The sequence below is a fragment of the Coffea arabica genome, chromosome 11c, assembly GCF_036785885.1.
Source record: "Coffea arabica cultivar ET-39 chromosome 11c, Coffea Arabica ET-39 HiFi, whole genome shotgun sequence".
NCBI lineage: Eukaryota > Viridiplantae > Streptophyta > Magnoliopsida > Gentianales > Rubiaceae > Coffea > Coffea arabica.
Window position 1 is genome coordinate 3,109,511 of NC_092330.1, and position 17,225 is coordinate 3,126,735.

At 35.1% G+C, this 17,225-nt stretch overlaps 1 protein-coding gene and 1 long non-coding RNA gene across 5 annotated transcripts; both read right to left on the reverse strand.

Annotated features, from left to right (window-relative positions):
• Positions 1 to 222: 222 nt before the first annotated feature.
• LOC140017060 (uncharacterized) lies at positions 223 to 1,650 on the reverse strand. Its single transcript, XR_011823367.1, has 2 exons — positions 755 to 1,650; positions 223 to 647 (listed from the first exon to the last, which is right to left on the reverse strand). It is a non-coding gene; the product is annotated as an uncharacterized lncRNA (long non-coding RNA).
• A 2,273-nt stretch (positions 1,651 to 3,923) lies between these two features.
• LOC113716562 (increased DNA methylation 1) lies at positions 3,924 to 16,775 on the reverse strand. 4 transcript variants are annotated; one of them, XR_011822875.1, is made up of 8 exons: positions 11,308 to 16,775; positions 11,051 to 11,174; positions 10,181 to 10,264; positions 9,352 to 9,596; positions 8,713 to 8,799; positions 7,902 to 8,000; positions 5,720 to 6,717; positions 3,924 to 4,241 (listed from the first exon to the last, which is right to left on the reverse strand). XR_011822875.1 is itself a non-coding variant. In XM_072070246.1 (6 exons), exons 3-6 carry the CDS (start codon positions 10,259 to 10,261, stop codon positions 7,988 to 7,990), a joined length of 426 nt encoding a protein of 141 aa, XP_071926347.1. In that variant the 5' UTR covers positions 10,262 to 10,264; positions 11,051 to 11,174; positions 11,308 to 16,775; the 3' UTR covers positions 7,433 to 7,987. The 4 variants fall into 4 exon arrangements, 3 of the variants coding, with proteins under 3 accessions (XP_071926347.1, XP_027096749.1, XP_027096750.1); XM_072070246.1 differs by lacking the exons at positions 3,924 to 4,241; positions 5,720 to 6,717 and having other exon boundaries at positions 7,433 to 8,000; XM_027240948.2 differs by lacking the exons at positions 3,924 to 4,241; positions 5,720 to 6,717; positions 7,902 to 8,000 and adding an exon at positions 8,122 to 8,544 and having other exon boundaries at positions 11,051 to 11,164; positions 11,308 to 16,760.
• Positions 16,776 to 17,225: the final 450 nt, after the last annotated feature.

Below are 17,225 nucleotides of genomic sequence, written 5' to 3' on the forward strand. Positions count from 1 at the left end.
ATGTACCTTATTTTGTTTTGTAAAAACTGGTTGATGTATTACCAAATTTTTGTGAACTTCTGGACAGCTATATTGTCAAATGAATCCAAAATTCAACCTATGAGTACCAAAGTAGGTTCATACCAACTGGAAATCTTGTTTACCCATTTATATCAATTGACCACCAAAACAGGTTCATTCATTCATTGAAGACAACAAAGTAATCCATTTAAAGACAAGAAGTCCAGATTTACAGCATTTTCATATCCACAATTCATTTGATATATTTTCATGTGAACATCAAAACGAGAAATGATAACACAGATATAGCAAAACAAGCACCCATACAAATCTTCATGACTCCTAAGGTTTCTTCAATGTTTTTCATTTTCCTCAAATATAAACCACCATCCACGCGTAAGCCTTCCAAATCTGAACCATCAATACTTGATTCTCCACTAAAGATGTCTCCGCTTGTAACATTCAAATCACTGGTGTAATTTTGTCTTATTCTCCTTGTTGGATTGCACCATGAGAAAAATTCACAAGTTTATGTTACACAAACAAAATATAGCTTTCCTTTTGAAGGTTTGTCGGATACCACTGCTTTTCTCCCGCATGCACAATGCAGGTATTGGTACCTTAGATCTTGAGTACTTCCACCAGCACTGCTTGAGCATGACATCTAGAGTTTATTGAAAATAATAATAATAATAATCCATTCAAGTTATATTTCAGGAAAAGGAAAAGACTGCACCTTGATGTTATAACTCACCTTCAGATTTCATTCTTTCTAAATCTTGGTTTGGTTTCTTCAGTAAATGTATTGCCTTCACCAAGATTCAATGGAAAGTCAGCTACAAAGTATTTTCGGTTCATGAAAAGAGATAAGGAGCACAGATCTAGGCTTTACTGGGTGCGTTAAAGTGGTTAGGGGTAATATGAGAATGTTTCTTACTGCTACCAGTAGTACAAGTGCATTTAAGCCACAAATCGTCATGATGGGTGCTTTCCGTCTATTTGACACTTGAATCCAAATCACAAGGGGTTTATATATAGCTTTTAGAATTATGGGGGGGTTATGTGATTTTTGCAAAAATCACAGGGGGTAAAATGTAATTTGCCCTTAGTTGAATCATGCTCAAACTTTGGTTATCATGGTCTTCCAAATTTGTAAAGTCAAAACCTGCTTTCCAAGTCTCAATTGTACTCAGAATGGCAGCTACTATGTGCTTTTCAACCTTAAGAGATTTTAGCATCTACAGAACAATTTAGCTTTCATTAGTTAAAGAAGCCACTATCATGAACTTTTCTTCAGCAGATAGTTAAAAACTTCAGAAAAATTTGAGTAAATATACCATATCATAATCGACTTGCTAGGTAGCAGCATTTGGTAAAATATGGACAATAAACAAAACACGTTCATGCAAATGGGATTTGACCTTAAAATGTAGAAGGGGAATTTTTTACATGAATCATCCAAAAATGTAGAAGTCACAAAAGTAAAACAAAGAAAGGTTTTAATACATTTGTACATGTGAGCCCTTGTAGTGGTGTGTGTTTTTGCCTGTGTGCACGCAATAGTGTGTGAAGCATGTGCCTGCTTTCGTGGGGGTGTGTGTGTGCGTGTGTGCATGTCATAGAGAGAGAGAGAGAGAGAGAGAGAGAGAGAGAGAGAGAGCTAGTAAACTGAAAATTTAACATTAAAGAGAATTGAACTACTAAAGTTGAGCTTACCTGTGAAACTTTGAGAGAGAAAAGAAATTATTCCCATTATTTTGAGATGAATAACAAACAGGCACATATAGTAGAAAGATTGGTATTCCAATCCAGAAATTTAGAAAGAATTCCTTTAGATCAAAAATTTCACAAAGAATATGAAACTAACTAGATAAGACTCAGTTAACATCCAACCAAATCTCTTTATCGGAAACAATAACTAGATAAAGAATACTAATATAGATGACAATTTCACACTCCCCTTGATGCGAATTCGATTATCCAAACTCCCGCTTTTCAAGAAACGAATTGCACAGGCAGCAGAATGATCTATCTTGATCAGACTATAGATACAAAAGAATGGATTCTAAACAATCAAGGACCGCTCGAGATTGATTAGAAGGGTAGAATGACACTACAATTCAACATGATCTTGAATTGATAAGTCGATTGAAAATTCAAGAATCCTCTCAAGTATTCAAGAAAAGATCTCTTAGACAAGAGACTTGCTAAACACAAAGTGTTTTGCTGGAATTTTCTCTAATTTATCATGACTTCTATGAAAATAACGTTTGAGACAATGCTTATTTATAGCCTTACAAAGACTCAAAATCCTATCTAAACTAGAACTACGTTCCTAAATCCTAACTCGACTAGAATAGGAAACTAACTAACTCAAATTGGCTAACACTTTGGTCCATATGACCTTAGCCATTTATTCAACCAAACTAACAACTCAAATTAACTAATTAACCAACTACTATTTGCTGAAAATAATTAGACACATATGGTTAGAATTTTTCAAGCAAACGACAAGATTAAGGAAACTAACATAAACGACTTGAACTAAGGACACTAAGGAAAATCAAGGAAGGGATCTCGGATTTGATGACTCTAATGGATGATTTGATGAACTCCAATGGGTCAATCTCTTGTATGATTTGAACATGAATCATTGGATCCCATGTTCATATCATCCCTTCAAGCTAGGTTGCACAAATTGTACATGCTCAGCTTGCAACTCAACTCTTCAAATCTAGTTCTTGGAAGTGATTTGGTGAGATTATCAGCAATTGATGTTGAGAAGGGATGTAGACAATTTGAACAGTCCCATTTTCAATCTTCTCTAGGATGAAATGACGACCAATCTGAAGATGCTTTGTCTTATCATTGTGAACAAGACTTTTAGCAATGTTGATAGCTGCCTGGTTATCATAGAATAACTTGATTGGTTGTTTGTCCATCACCCTCAGTTCACTAAGTAATCTTTGAATCCAGATATCTTCACAAATTCCCAAAGCTAATGATATGAACTCGGGTTCTGTACTACTTTGAGACAACTGATTGTTTCTTACTTCTCAATGTAACAAGGTTTCCGAAGATTTATGAACAATAATCAGAAATTGAGCATCTATCCAGTAGATTCCCTATGTGATTAGCATCAGTATAGATATCAGTCTCTATTTTGCTATTCTTCCTGAATAATAATCCCTTTCCAGGTGTTGACTTAAGATATCTTAGTATCCTATACATAGCCTTCATATACTATTCCGTGGGATTATTCATGAATTGACTTACTAAATTGACAGTAAATTCAATGTCTGGATGCGTTTAGGAGAGATAAATTAAGTTACCAACAAGTTGCTGGTATCTCCCCCTATCTACGGGAATACTTCTTGATTCTACACTTATCTTTTAGCTTAAATCCATGGGTATATCTACTGGTTTACAGTCAAGCATCCCTGTTTCCTTCAACATATCCAATATATATTTTCATTGAGTCACTGCAATACCTTCTCTTGACCTTGCTACTTCTATACCAAGAAAATACTTTAGATTACCAAGCTCCTTAATCTCAAACTTTCGTGCTAGATGTTGTTTTAAGATCTGTAATTCTTCGTCGAAATCATCAGTAAGAATAATATCATCAACATAGACAATCAAAATAGCAATTTTCTTTTCAGTTGAAAACTTGACAAATAAGGTATGATCTGATTGGCATTGTTTATACCCACATTTTTTCACAAGCTTTGCAAACCTATCAAACCATGCGCGAGGAGACTATTTCAATCCATAAAGGGACTTTTGTAGTCTACATACCTTGTTTTTAGTGTGGGAAATTTTCATTCCGAGGGTACTTCCATATAAACTTCTTCTTCAAGATTGCTATTTAGAAATGTAATGTCGAGTTGATGTAATGGCCAGTCACAATTAGCTGCAAGTGAAAGAAGAACTCAGATGGTATTAAGTTTAGCAACTGAAGCAAAGGTTTATAGATAGTCAATATTATATGGCTGTGCGAATCCCTTAACAACAAGGCGAGCTTTCAGCCTCTCAATACTTCCATCTGCTTTGTTTTGATGGTAAAGATCCACTTGCAACCTACTGACTTTTTTCAAGCAAGTAAATCTGTAATCACCCATGTTCCATTCCTTTCAAGTGATGTGACCTCCTCATGAATAGCTTTTCGCCATCCTGGATGTTTAAGAGCCTCATAAATAGTCCTCAGAACGTGTACACTGTCAAATGAAGTAATAAATGCCCTGCATGTTGGAGAAAGAGAGTTAGCTCACAAAATCTCCAATCGGATGTTTGGTACATGATCTTACACCTTTCCTTAGAGCAATTGGAGCGTTATCATTATCAATCATTGGAATAATTAATTCATGAGAATGATTGGATTCACTTGAGTGAACTTGAGAAGAATCAGAATTCGGGTTGCATTCATGACAATGCATGAGAGGTACAGGGTTCTCACTCTCTTTGATGTTCTTTTTCCTTTTTGTATAGATTTGAAGTTGAAAGGAGTCAAGTTGCCCAAACTTGTGATTTGAGGTTGGACTATTAGATGATGAATGCTTGAAATTGATTTTTGGTATGGTGCCTGAGTCAAAAGGAAGATAAACTAGAAACTGAGGTGTATGTTGTGTTTGAGTTGTGTTCTGTATCTGGGTTAGCTCTCTGATGAGAAGTTCATCCCAAAATTGAGATTCCCTCACATTCTCCCTCTAAATGTTAGGTTTTGGATGGTAAGGCTCATGCTTAAAGAAAGTGACATCCATTGAATTGTATATCCTTTTTGTAATAGGAGAGTATCATTTATAAACCTTTTGGTTGGAATTATAACCCTTTTGGTTGGAAGAATAACCTAGAAAGACACATTTGATGGACTTAAGATCTAATTTAATTTAGTTTGGGGAATGGCTATGAACAAAAACCAAACACCCAAAGAACCTTGGAGGTATATTTGAGGAGATGAATTTGATGTGAGGATAGACTTTTAGAAGAACTTGATGAGGGTTTTGAAATTTGTGGACTCTAGAGGGCATTCTATTTATTAGGTAAGCAGCAATAAGAACTGCCTCACCCCAAAAATATTTAGGCATATTAGTTATGAATAGAAGTGCTCTGGCTACCTCAAGAATATGGTGATTTTTCCTTTCAACTACTCCATTTTGTTGAGAAGTATCTACACATGAGCTGATATGGATGATGTTGTGATGTGAGAGATATGATTCAAGATGGGACTTGAAGTATTCTTTGGCATTGTTAGTTTTAAAATTTTAGATATGAGCATTGAATTGATTTTGAACCATCATATGAGCATTGAATTGATTTTGAACCATCATATGAAACTTTTGAAAGATGTGACTAACTTCATATTTTTCTTTCATAAGAAATATCCAAGTAAGACGAGTGTGATCATCCACAAAAGACACAAACCACGGAGCACCAGTGAGAATTTTAATTCGTAATACACCCCACACGTCACTATAAATCATGGTGAAAGGACGGATAGGTAAGTGATAACTTAGAGGAAAATTTGTCCTAATATGCTTGACAAACCGACAGTTTTCACAGTGAAAAATACTCGAGTTTTTATTGATGAACAATTGAGTAAACATCTTTTCTAAATACACAAAATTGGGATGGCCAAGACGAAAATGCCAAAGCATAACTTCATCCACATTATTGACACTTGAATTGGAAATAGAGGAGTAGAGATGACGCAATGACATACTCTTTGACACACCAGTGGACATTTTGCAACTTGAATAATTAGCTGGTCTACTTGCAGGGTTATTAGTTTTGAGTAGGTAGAGATCTGACACCAACTCAGCATTGCCAATTGTTTTCCTCGATTCCATCTCCTGAAATTCACACAAAGATGGGAAAAATTTAACAACACACTTAAAATCTTGACTCAACTTTCTAATTAAAAGTAAGTTACAATCTAAATTTTGAACATGAAGAATAGGAGAGAGAACAACATCCTTTATTAAGTATGTAGATCCCATTCTCAAAACCATGAAAAGGGAACCATCTGCAATATGAACAAAAGAGTTATGCTTTTAAGAATTGTAATTATATAGGAGTGTTGCATCTCTAATCATATGATCTGATGCACCGGAATCAACAATCCAGGATCCATTATAGTCCCTGCTAGTTGTAAGGGCAACAGAAGAATTACCTCATTGTGCCATCACATTTGTTGCTCTAGGTTAGCTGGTAGATTGGAAGAGATTGTGGCTGATCATTTTTTGCAGAATTTCTATTTATACTTTGTTGAATCCACTTGTTTAACTTGATGTTTTTCCCTCAACGGATGAAGAAACGCTAGCATGACTTTTTTTTTTAATCACAATTTGGCTTGTTTGGCTTCTGATCTGCTGGTCTTCCATGGATCTTCCAACAAGTCTCTATCAAATGTCCTGACTTATGGCAATGTTCACACTAGGGCCTTCCTCGTTGCTGTCGATTGTCATTGGTGCTGAGGTTGGTTCCTCGGATTGCAAGTGCAGAACTATCAAGCAGTGGAGTGTTCACTGCTGTATCTTGCGATCCCATCATTACTTTTTTTTTCTACACGTCGAACCTCAGAAAATACTTTTCTAATGCTTGATAGTGGTTTGATGCCCATAATACGTCCACTTACTTCATCCAACTCCTTGTTGAGTCCCAATAGGAATTTGAATATTCTTTTTTACTCCACAATTTCCCTGTAATTAGCTGCATCATCTGTGCACTTCCATGTGTCAGTATCAAACATATCAAGTTGCTACCAATGCCGTTTTAAGGTATTGAAATATTGTATGACAGAGAGACTCTCTTGGCGAAAATCATACAAGATAGCCTCAATCTAGAACAGTTCTACTGTATTTTCAGAACTCGAGTATCTCTTTTTGCTGCGTCCTAGATTTCTTTTGCTGTGCCATAGAGAAGAAAATTTGCACCTATATCATATCATTGTTCATGAAATTTATCAACCATGACATTATCATATTGTTGTTACTCATCCACTGCCTAAATTTTGAATATCCATTCTTTGGGATTTCAATCTCACAAGTGGGATATTCATCATTACCTTTTTTGAAAATAAACATGAACATGAGCTGATACCATTGAAGATAATTTTTTCCATTTAACTTGTGACTTGTGATCAGAATTGTTTCAGATTCTGGATTACTGTGAGTGGCTATTGTCATTGTAGATTCCCCTTCTAATTTAGAATTGATCTTGGAAGTGGAGATTTGAAACGCTGCTCCAAATTTGTCATGATGTGATTCAAAGGAATCCAAAAGGAAGAGATTGAAGAATTACTAGAAGAAAGACTTGGAGGATAGAAGATTTGAAGTTACCTAAATTAGAATGATAATGAAGAATGAATTTTACAAAATTAGTTTTATCAGAAATGGATCGGAGTGGAAGCTCTGATATCATGTGAAACTTTGAGAGAGAAAAGAAATTATTTCCATTATTTTGAAATGTATTAAAAGCCTTTCTTTGTTTTACTTTTGTGACTTCTACATTTTGGATGATCCATCTAAGGCTGGATCCGCCACTAAACCTTTGGCCTGGTGGTCAAAATCCTGGTGGTGTGGGAGGTCAAAATCCTTACCTCCCACCAAAATTTGTCACAATATATAGCTGCCTTCATTGGCCTTCTTTGATGGAATCTCTACTCACATCGAGTCCCCCTCTCCCTTCCTCCTAAATTAGGCTAGATTAGGTTATAGGAATTCTACCGTCGCGACAAAAAAAAAAAAAAAAAAATCTAAGGCTGGATGTCATCCAGCCTTTCCCATTTTTGGATGATTCATCCAACACTTTCTTATATATTTTTTACATGGATATTTCTTTTACTGGGGAAGGAGAATTTTCAGCTATTCATCGATTAACTAACTAAGAATTTCAGTTCTCACCAATTGGATAGCTTGTAAAAGGCGACGGAACATGCCCCGGTGACGATGTTTAACACAAGTTGCAGCAAAAGGCATTTCTGCAACAGTTACACCGTGGATCTTGAACCAAAACCAAAAGTTAGATCATTCTTGAACATTCAACCAAGAAACAGATAAAACAACTGACAGCCAATCAGAAGATAGAAGTTAACTAAGTCGCTAATAAAATCCACGATCAGCATGCGTTTGAAAAAGATCTAGCATTCCATAGAGGGAGTCAAAAGGACAATATTCAGAACTTTTCATGCGTAATATCTCAGAGAAGACTGCAATACAGGAAAAATCATCTCTGATCTTAAAACAGGAGCAGACACAGCATGACTTTGCTACCATGCTCTCGGACTAGGATCAATTTACATGCCTCACCACAAAGCCAAATTTAAAAGATACAGGTCTATACCTTAGCTACACATCTAATTCTGAACTAGAACCTCTAGTTGCAGCAGAATACTAATCTGACTCAATAGTGTCTCCAAAGCATATCTTGTATCGAGTCAAAAACTTTTTCTGGTTAAGACATGTTCATTGGTGGCCAAAAACAGATATTGACTTTTGGTACTAAACAAACAGCATGACACACGGTGGTTTCTTCTCATTAATGCATCTGCAAAAATCAGACAGCAGATAAGCCACACGAAAAATGAACCAAGCACTTCTGTATCCAACATGATAGCTTCCACAAGCACAAGATTATATTGAGGAAGGAGCAGTGCAGTACTCGGACCAAGACTGAAAAGTTCTCAGTGACTAGAGATGACATAACAACAATTACCTGATTGATGCTAAAGCGATCAAGGTGTCGCCTTTCTCCAAGACCACTGTGTAGAACCGACTACAATCTACACAAGGAAACTTAGAGCTGCAAAAGATAAGGCAGTCATATGGTGCATTGCTTTCGGATAACGTCTCATGTGAGTTATTAAACAACAGAAACAAAGCACAACAACATCAAACAGCAAAGGATTAATAACAATTTGAAAGCCTATGATTGTATACTATATCTACACCTTCAGTCACACGGATGAATATAGAGCAAACACACACAGTTGAAGTATACAGACCAAAAAATACACAATTTAAAAGAATCAGATATTTTATCTAGAGTACTACTCTATATTGACTTAAAAAGTCTACCACTGAGTTTGATCTGCATTGTGCAACGTAGGGCTGTGAAGAAACTAACTGAAATTAGTAGCGAAGGAAGATGAAATGCAAATTAAAAATGGTACGCATAAAAGGCATATAGAATGTTAATAATCAATAATCAATTACACAAGCACAAGGCAGAACGAGAGAGCTAAATAAAGAAGGTTTAAAACATGGGGAAGAGGATGATGAGAGAAACCATGTGCAGAATAAGTAGAGATTTTTAAGCAGGAAAAGGTTCATGTCCGAAAGATAAAGAACTCACCCCCAATTGTATATTAGTTGCGGTATCATATTAACAACGGATCTTGGATCCACCATTGGGTTAAAATATTCCTCCATCATTTGAAGTGCAACAGCTAGCTTTGAGTTGCATTCTGCCTTTAATGCTAGAAAGCTCTGTGCAGAATGAGCTTGTTGATCACCATTGATGCACTTCAAAAGTGTCCAGCGAAATCCATCAGAAAGCAGGATTGGACGACCAATGTTTGCTTGAAGACCAAGATAGACCTACATGACAAAGTCGACTTAGTATCTTAAAGATATTCACTTTTTTAGAGTAATGGAATAAGAATAGAACCACAGAAAACAACAATACAGGAAAACCTATACATATGGACTTTAAAAGTTAATTTAAGACCGTCATGCCCTGCATTACATGGATGAGACATGACCATGTAAACTGCAGTAACCAAAAACATCCTTTTGAGTTCAATGGCAACATCTCCAGTCTTATTTGTGTATAATTCATTTTTCTTCACTCTCTTGATTCCCAGTTCTAATACAAGTACGTAAAAAATGAACCTATAACCTACATCTTGGAAAAGCTAATCTAAAGCCCTCCATACCATAATTGGTCTGATCTAATTGTCAGGTTCATCCCACACTAAGGTTTAAAAGTCACACGAGTCCTGTGCCCAATATGACCTCATGACCAAAGGACATGGCAAAAAAATGATACTTCTTTTGACTTCATTCCAGGTTTGCAACTCTTGCAGGGAAACAACTTCATATGAAACTGTTATGCCATAAGACCACATGGCAAGAATTCAACAAATTAAATACTAAACTGGTCGTAAAACAAAGAGGAATACCCCTTGGCATGTCGCGGAACAGCACCAGGTATCAAAGGCTTTGTCTAATTTGCTACCACGTTCTTCCACACAAAGCTTCATGATCTGCCAACATATCAAAGTAATCATGCTGCCAGAAATTTTAACTGACAAATTAAGGATCTACAAGCAACAAAAACCTAATCAATGATAAAAACAAATTGCATATAGTCTACTGCATGGCCCACAAACAACAAGATAAACACACATGAAAATCTTTTGAAGTTTTCTAATGACAAATATGCCACTATAAGATCAACATAACACAATGGCAGATGGGTAACACAGAAAGCAACCAAAAGAAAATCATGCTTATTTTTGTTCTGATGGAAGTTGATACTAGTGTTGACCTATTTATGACCCAAATCCAAGTAGGGATGTCAAATGCATATCCACATCCAATGTACGAAACCTGCCTACGTTTTCACACCAAACCTTATGATGGACTTTTGACACAGTTATATTTGCTTAGGACACTTTGAAGAAATTTTTGTTAACACGTAGACTTTCAATACATAATAATAAATAATATATATCCAACAGTCATGATGAGGCCACATGGGATATGGAACATGGTCCAAAGCAGTGGGAAAATTACATTTAGATCTGGATCCCAATTAGTTGATGCAAGAAACTTCATTAAGGATATAAATTAATCCCAAAAAAGAGGGTCTTTTTCTGGACTAAGACCAAAAATTTAGTGATATCAAAATGAATCTGAGTATGACACGTAAATTTTTCTATCATCTATCCCTTCAGTTTATAAACCCTCCCACTCTCCCCACCACACAAAGATTATCCATGTATAGTCACATATGAAGATAATGCACAACAGGAGACAGGAGACCCTACACATATTTTGGCACTGGGAGCATTTCAGCACTCCAAGAGGTAGTAAAGCCTCCTTTTCATCCACCCCCTTGCCACAGATTTGGCAAGTGCACTGCACACAATACCAATTTCCATCTGGTATTTCCTTAAAAGAAAAGAAATGAATAAAAATTAACACCTAGAACCAATAGTTTTGCCAAAAAGCAAAAAAACACTGCTAAAAGAAATGAAGTGAAGAGCAAACAGAGAGGTTGAACAGGAAGAAAAAGCCATTAAACCTGGATGAACAAAAAGGGCAATATTTCTGGTAGATCATTAACCCGATGATCCATCAACATTGTCTTCTCTATTTTTAATAAGCAACAGATGAAGAATTTCTTCCATTTCTTCTTCCTATTTCTTCTTATCTCTTTTCTATGCTCCGTGAGAAGCATTTTTGCCTCTACCAAAAAAATCAATCACCCTTGCTTAGAGGAAAGAGGAAAGAATGGCTTACATAGATATTACCATCATACATCAGCTTATTTACAGAATTTGACACGTTTATTGAAAGTTGATGCCATGGGGAATGTGATCCGTATTTTAAGGTTTGACTCATAAGTTATGAGTAGTAAATGCATTCACACTCACCGACAGCTCCAAAATTTAGACAAGCACCAAATGCGTTCACACTCGCCGACCACGAAAAAATTTGGACATAAAACTCAACATAATTTCCTTACCAATTTTCCTCAAAATTCTGCAATTGACGTCTTCTAGAACCATTCCACTATATTAATTTTAAGGAAATTTGTTTGCTACATATGTTGGGTCGAACTTGTCCCCTGTGGATAGGCTGTATCCATGTCAAAGAAGCAACTATTTATCTCAATCAACATTAAATTCCCATCAAACCGTTTCAAACCAGAAGTGAGGACTCATCAACCTGAAATACTCCAGCTGTCAACATTGCTAAATTGCCATGCTAATTTCATGAAATAAAGCACGTATAAGACTCCTTCACAGCAAAGGTCAATGAATGTGGTTGCCATTGAAAATGGGAATATATGAGCAATGGTTCTCAACACCAAGGATATAGCTTCTCTAATCTTGTAAACTATGATTTGGAATTTCAGAGATGGAATGCAGAAAGCCAGCTCACATACAGAAAGTAGTCAGAAATCTGTCCTGTAATAGGACAACTCTACATACAAGTGATCAAGTTGATCAAAAAAATAAATAAGTAAATAAATAATCTGAAATTCTGGTTCAGCATAAAAAGTGAACCAATCAACAAGATCACTGTAGATAGTCCATGCAATCTTTTTTTTCTTTTTTTTCTTTTTTTTGGTTCAGATGATAAAGGTTCAAGCAACTATGATCAGATGAGACAAATCCGAAGTTTTCAACCTTTGCTCAACCTTTCAAATTTGCCTCCTAAGTTCTTTGGCAAAGTTGGAATTGTTTGAAGCTAGCATTTATCAACATGTTCAAACAGTTGACAGCCAGAATCCCTAAACTTAATTGTTATAATCTATTGAAAGGTAGTATAAAAGTACAGACCAAAATATCAATTTCTGCCCAGAAAAGAGTTTTTCTTTCTATCCGACTCACTTTCTATAATCGTTAATAGAATATTGACTATATATAACAACATAACACGAGAAGAAGCCTAATTGAAATCACAAGGGAAAAAGTTAATTCATTGCATACAAAAGGTAATTGGTTTAGCTATATCAACATATCCATTTAGCCTAAGTATAAATGACAGTCTGAGTTGTATTAACTGGAATAGAATTGATATGATCCAAGTGCCAAGGCAGAATGAACTAAGCAAGATGACTCAAATTAGCATAAAAATGGGACCCACTGCCAAATACAAGATGTCTAAAGTACCTCATAAGTAGGAAATAGGGCCACCTTATCCTGTGATAACTTGCCAAGTCAAGTTTGGAAGAAAAAAAACAACTCAAATAATTTGAAATGTGAATATGACGGCTTTCTAGAGTCTCAAACAAATCACAATCACCCTGAAGGCTGAAGTTAGAGCTTAACATTATATCTGCCAATAATAGATAGACACAAAAAAGTTACAGATATTGCCATATTGGTGCTAGAGTATCATATCTACTACTGCTGACAAATAAAACGACAAAGGAAACATTTATTAAAACCATCAAAAGCTTCCTTTCACTAAAGGATATATATCTTATAAAATAGATTATTAGAAAATATTCATCGCAAAGGTGCTTCAATTAAGAGAACTGGTATCATCAAGATGCATTTACTTGTATTTTGACAGAAGTATAGAACTTTACATAGCTGCTTGAAGATGATTAATCTCCAACTAGAGTGAACTATTGCCAAGAACGAGAGACAAAAAAAGAAAATTTTTTAAAAAAAAGAGTGAGCTCATCCAATATTTATGACATGTTTAGAATTTCTGTGGTACTTTGAGATGGGTAAGAATAAGTATATAGTTAAGATACATAAAGATGCGTAAACAAGAGGCAATGCAACAAACATGCATCCAGCAAGTGACTTATATTTCAAGCCATTGTTCAAAAAATTAGTTCCTAACCACAAATGAAAATCAAATTTGAATAATTGCTGAATGCGTAAAGTCTAAGAAATAATTATGTTGATCCATTCTGTCAACTTTTTGCTTCTTTAAACCCATGCAGGATAAATCCTATTTACCCTTCATTGTCACACAAGCATCAGAAGTTATAACTTTTTGTTTGTTTGACTGCAAGCAAGATTACTCCCCCTTACCTTTCAATGTCATAGGACTAAACATAGGAAGCTTTAACTTTTAATTTGCTTAAAATCCAATTTTATGGGCTTCCATGGTTGAAAAAGGAATAAGAGGTTTTTAACTTTATCTTGTGACCACGGCCTTTATCGTGAGAAATCTTCCACAACATAGCTCAAACTATTTCTAACAGAATTCAATTGGTTGAGATGCAAATGGCATTAACAACTAATTTCTTGGTAGACTTAACAATTTATTATAGAAACTCATTCAAGATCAAGAATGAACAATTTTCCTTCTGCTGTTAAGATTTGGTTGACGAATAAATAACCAAGAAAACTTATGAAATGCAAAACTAATACCTTTCGAATATATAAACCATAATAACTACAAATTTCTTGAAGTGCCCAGACTCAGATCACTTTCTCAACACGAAATGGGTAAATTCTGTAGAAATCTACAAGATTGATTCTCTTCTTAGTCAACATTTTCTCCAAAACTTCTATTTCATAGAGATCTTTTGTTTTGCAAATAGTTCACGAGAAGACTGAAAGAATGTAATAACCTATGTAACATTGATGAGACGTCCAAGTGAAATTTTAGCTATCTTCCACGTTCATATTGGCTCACAATAAATATTTAGCAGGTCAGAAATTATTATGCTGACCCATCCGATATAATTCACAACCTATATAGGCCTGGTCACATATTTAGAATAATACTTTTCAACTGTAACTGCATTTTTCTATTAATTTCAAAATAAACTAGTGAATTATTAGCTAAGACAAAGAACAAGTCTAAGAAAGCATTTTCACGTGACTCTTCCAGCCTCAAAAGTCATATAAAAACCATTTAATTTCAGTGAAGTCAAAAAAACTTCTTTAGTGAAGATCTCTTGTTCTTCACCATGTTTGGTATGAAAAATGGATTTGGAAAAAAAAATCACATTTTTTCTCTCAAACTAGCTTGAGATAGATTTGGACAGCTACATATTATGCACAAAATAATTGATCAATTTGATTAGAATATGTTCATGAAATATCCCCGGGATACATTTATTCAATGGCGACCAGTTTTTAATACTGTCAATGGACTTCGTTTACATTCTAACATTTCAAAGCCATTTTAGTAGATACTAAAAAAAGAAAAAGCTCCAAATTGACTTGTTACACCATAATATATTTTTCCAGTCATTGTGGAACGATGAACAGCCAAAAGATAATTGCATTACTTATTTTTTGCTGAAAAGAAGAACTCATATATAGATAACAAAAGAAGTTGTTAGGCGACCAAGATTTACACAAGCATTTGGCTCAACAAGATAGAATTTTTTAACCCGGAAACTTGCAAACCTTAACCTGGAAAATACTAAGTGATCAAATTGATCCAAAGAAGTATATCAATAAAGCCAATGAGCAATATGACTCTACAGAGTCCAGGCACTTTTTTGTTGCTTAGGTAGTAAAACTTCAAGGACCTCTAATTCAATCTTCAGTTAACCTTTCAAATACATCTCCTAAGTACTTTGGCAAAGTTAAAATCATTTCGGACCTACATTTTCAACATTGTTCACCAATTGACCCAAACATGATCAATTTGGTGCCGTCATCTAGGAAAATCTTGCAAGATTTCTCATGAACAGAATACAGAAACAAAAGAATATACACCATTAAAAACCAAAATAACATTTTCTGCCAAGAAAAGAGTCACTTTTTCTCTCCACCTTGCATTTCATAAGCCCTAAAAAGATATATTGACTATATTGAGTGATGCAACAAAAGAACAAGGACACAAGAATGAGGCTGCTTCATTGCATACAGAAGGTAATTGGCCTGACTATATCAACACATACAAGTAGACCTTCTCAAAGTATATATGACTGTCTGAATTGTAATAACTGAGATAAGAGCAGTGATATACTTGATATGCAAGGCATAAAGAACTAACCAACATGACCGGATTAAAACAGTGCCAATACCAAGTAGAAAAGATGTGAAGTGCCCTGAGAGGAACAAGTAGAGCCATATTAACCTATCATAACTTATAAATGGTCCACCACAATCTTTTTTGGAGGTAATATTGAACTAAAGCTTACCTCAGTCATTTGAATGTGAATATAACAGCTCTCTGTCTCAGACCAATCACAACTACGCTAATTCAGGAAATGTATCTTAAAAGTGCAAGATTGGGACACCAAAATCCAGCCATTTTCGCCTCAAACAATCCAAGTTACGAATTTAATTTCCTGGTGCAAAACTAATCATAATTAGTTAAATCCTACCAGTATTAAAAACTGATCATAATTGTTCCACAGGACAATCAGGACTTATCCGTAAGATGAGGTTCACAAATATTTTTCCACATTAAAACTTGGGTGTGAAAAACTACTAGTGCTTTTTCATATTCTGTACGTCCTTGGACCATATTGTCCTCACTTACAGTTAACAAAACTCCAATATCTAAACAATTCACTTACCCATTTTAGAAGTAATTTTATAGTTCAATCAACAAAGAAACACATGTAGCCACCAAAATCACAAGTCTAATCATAATCATCAAGTTCTAGACAATTACCAAGTGTCAGGATACGAGCACATATTGGATTTAGGTTGGGAAACATTGGAGCAATACAAGGTAATATAATAATAAAGTGAAGAATAAATGAATTAATTGAACACATTCACTGCAAACGTAAGCCGTTTAACTATTACTACGAAACACAAACAGAATCTGTGTCCTGCATGCCGCCATTCAGCTGATCACCCGAGGAATTACAGATTCGGAAGCACAAATATATGGATAACACGCAACAAGTGGTCACTACTACTACCAAGTAAAACTAGTAGCAAATTAAAAACCCCAAAACACATATGCACCATTCAAACAAAACAAGACTTTGATCCTGCACCATGCATTATCAAGCACTAATACAATTCTTTTCCCCAAATTATCAAGCTCTCTGTCTCAGACCAATCACAACTACGCTAATTCAGGAAATGTATCTTAAAACTGCAAGATTGGGAACTAATTTACAGATGGAGCTTCAATTAAGAGGACAGATGTAGGTTGACAAATAGAACTAATTTCATAAAATAGATACTATTTAAGGAAGAACAGACACAATCAGTGCATGCAGTTAATCTACAATGAAACGTGTATGTCTGCACATTACTGCTGAAGAGTAGCATTTATGAATCTATATGTTACTCCACACATCTTCCAAGCATCCAGCTTGACCAACTGCAATTAACATGGTAACTTTGTATGCCACTTTTACACTTCAAAAATTAAAAAGAAAAATGGCACAAGAAATTGTCCATTTCCAAATATAGCCACAAACGAATCATGTTGAACCGCACAAATTCTTTTTAATAAGGAACATTCATAACCTTCTAACTTCCATTTCCACAGAATGCATTAAGTGTAACCAGTAACAGTTTTTCAACAACTCATCCCTCAATT

Excerpts from the sequence above, each read along its gene's own strand:
- LOC113716562 (XM_027240948.2), bottom strand. The coding sequence starts at position 10,261 with ATGAAGCTTTGTGTGGAAGAACGTGGTAGCAAATTAGACAAAGCCTTT. Across the intron at positions 8,800-9,351 it reads CAACTAATATACAATTGGGG|CTCTAAGTTTCCTTGTGTAG; the intron begins GTGAGTTCTTTA and ends TATCTTTTGCAG. Across the intron at positions 8,545-8,712 it reads ATCGCTTTAGCATCAATCAG|ATGCATTAATGAGAAGAAAC; the intron begins GTAATTGTTGTT and ends TGATTTTTGCAG.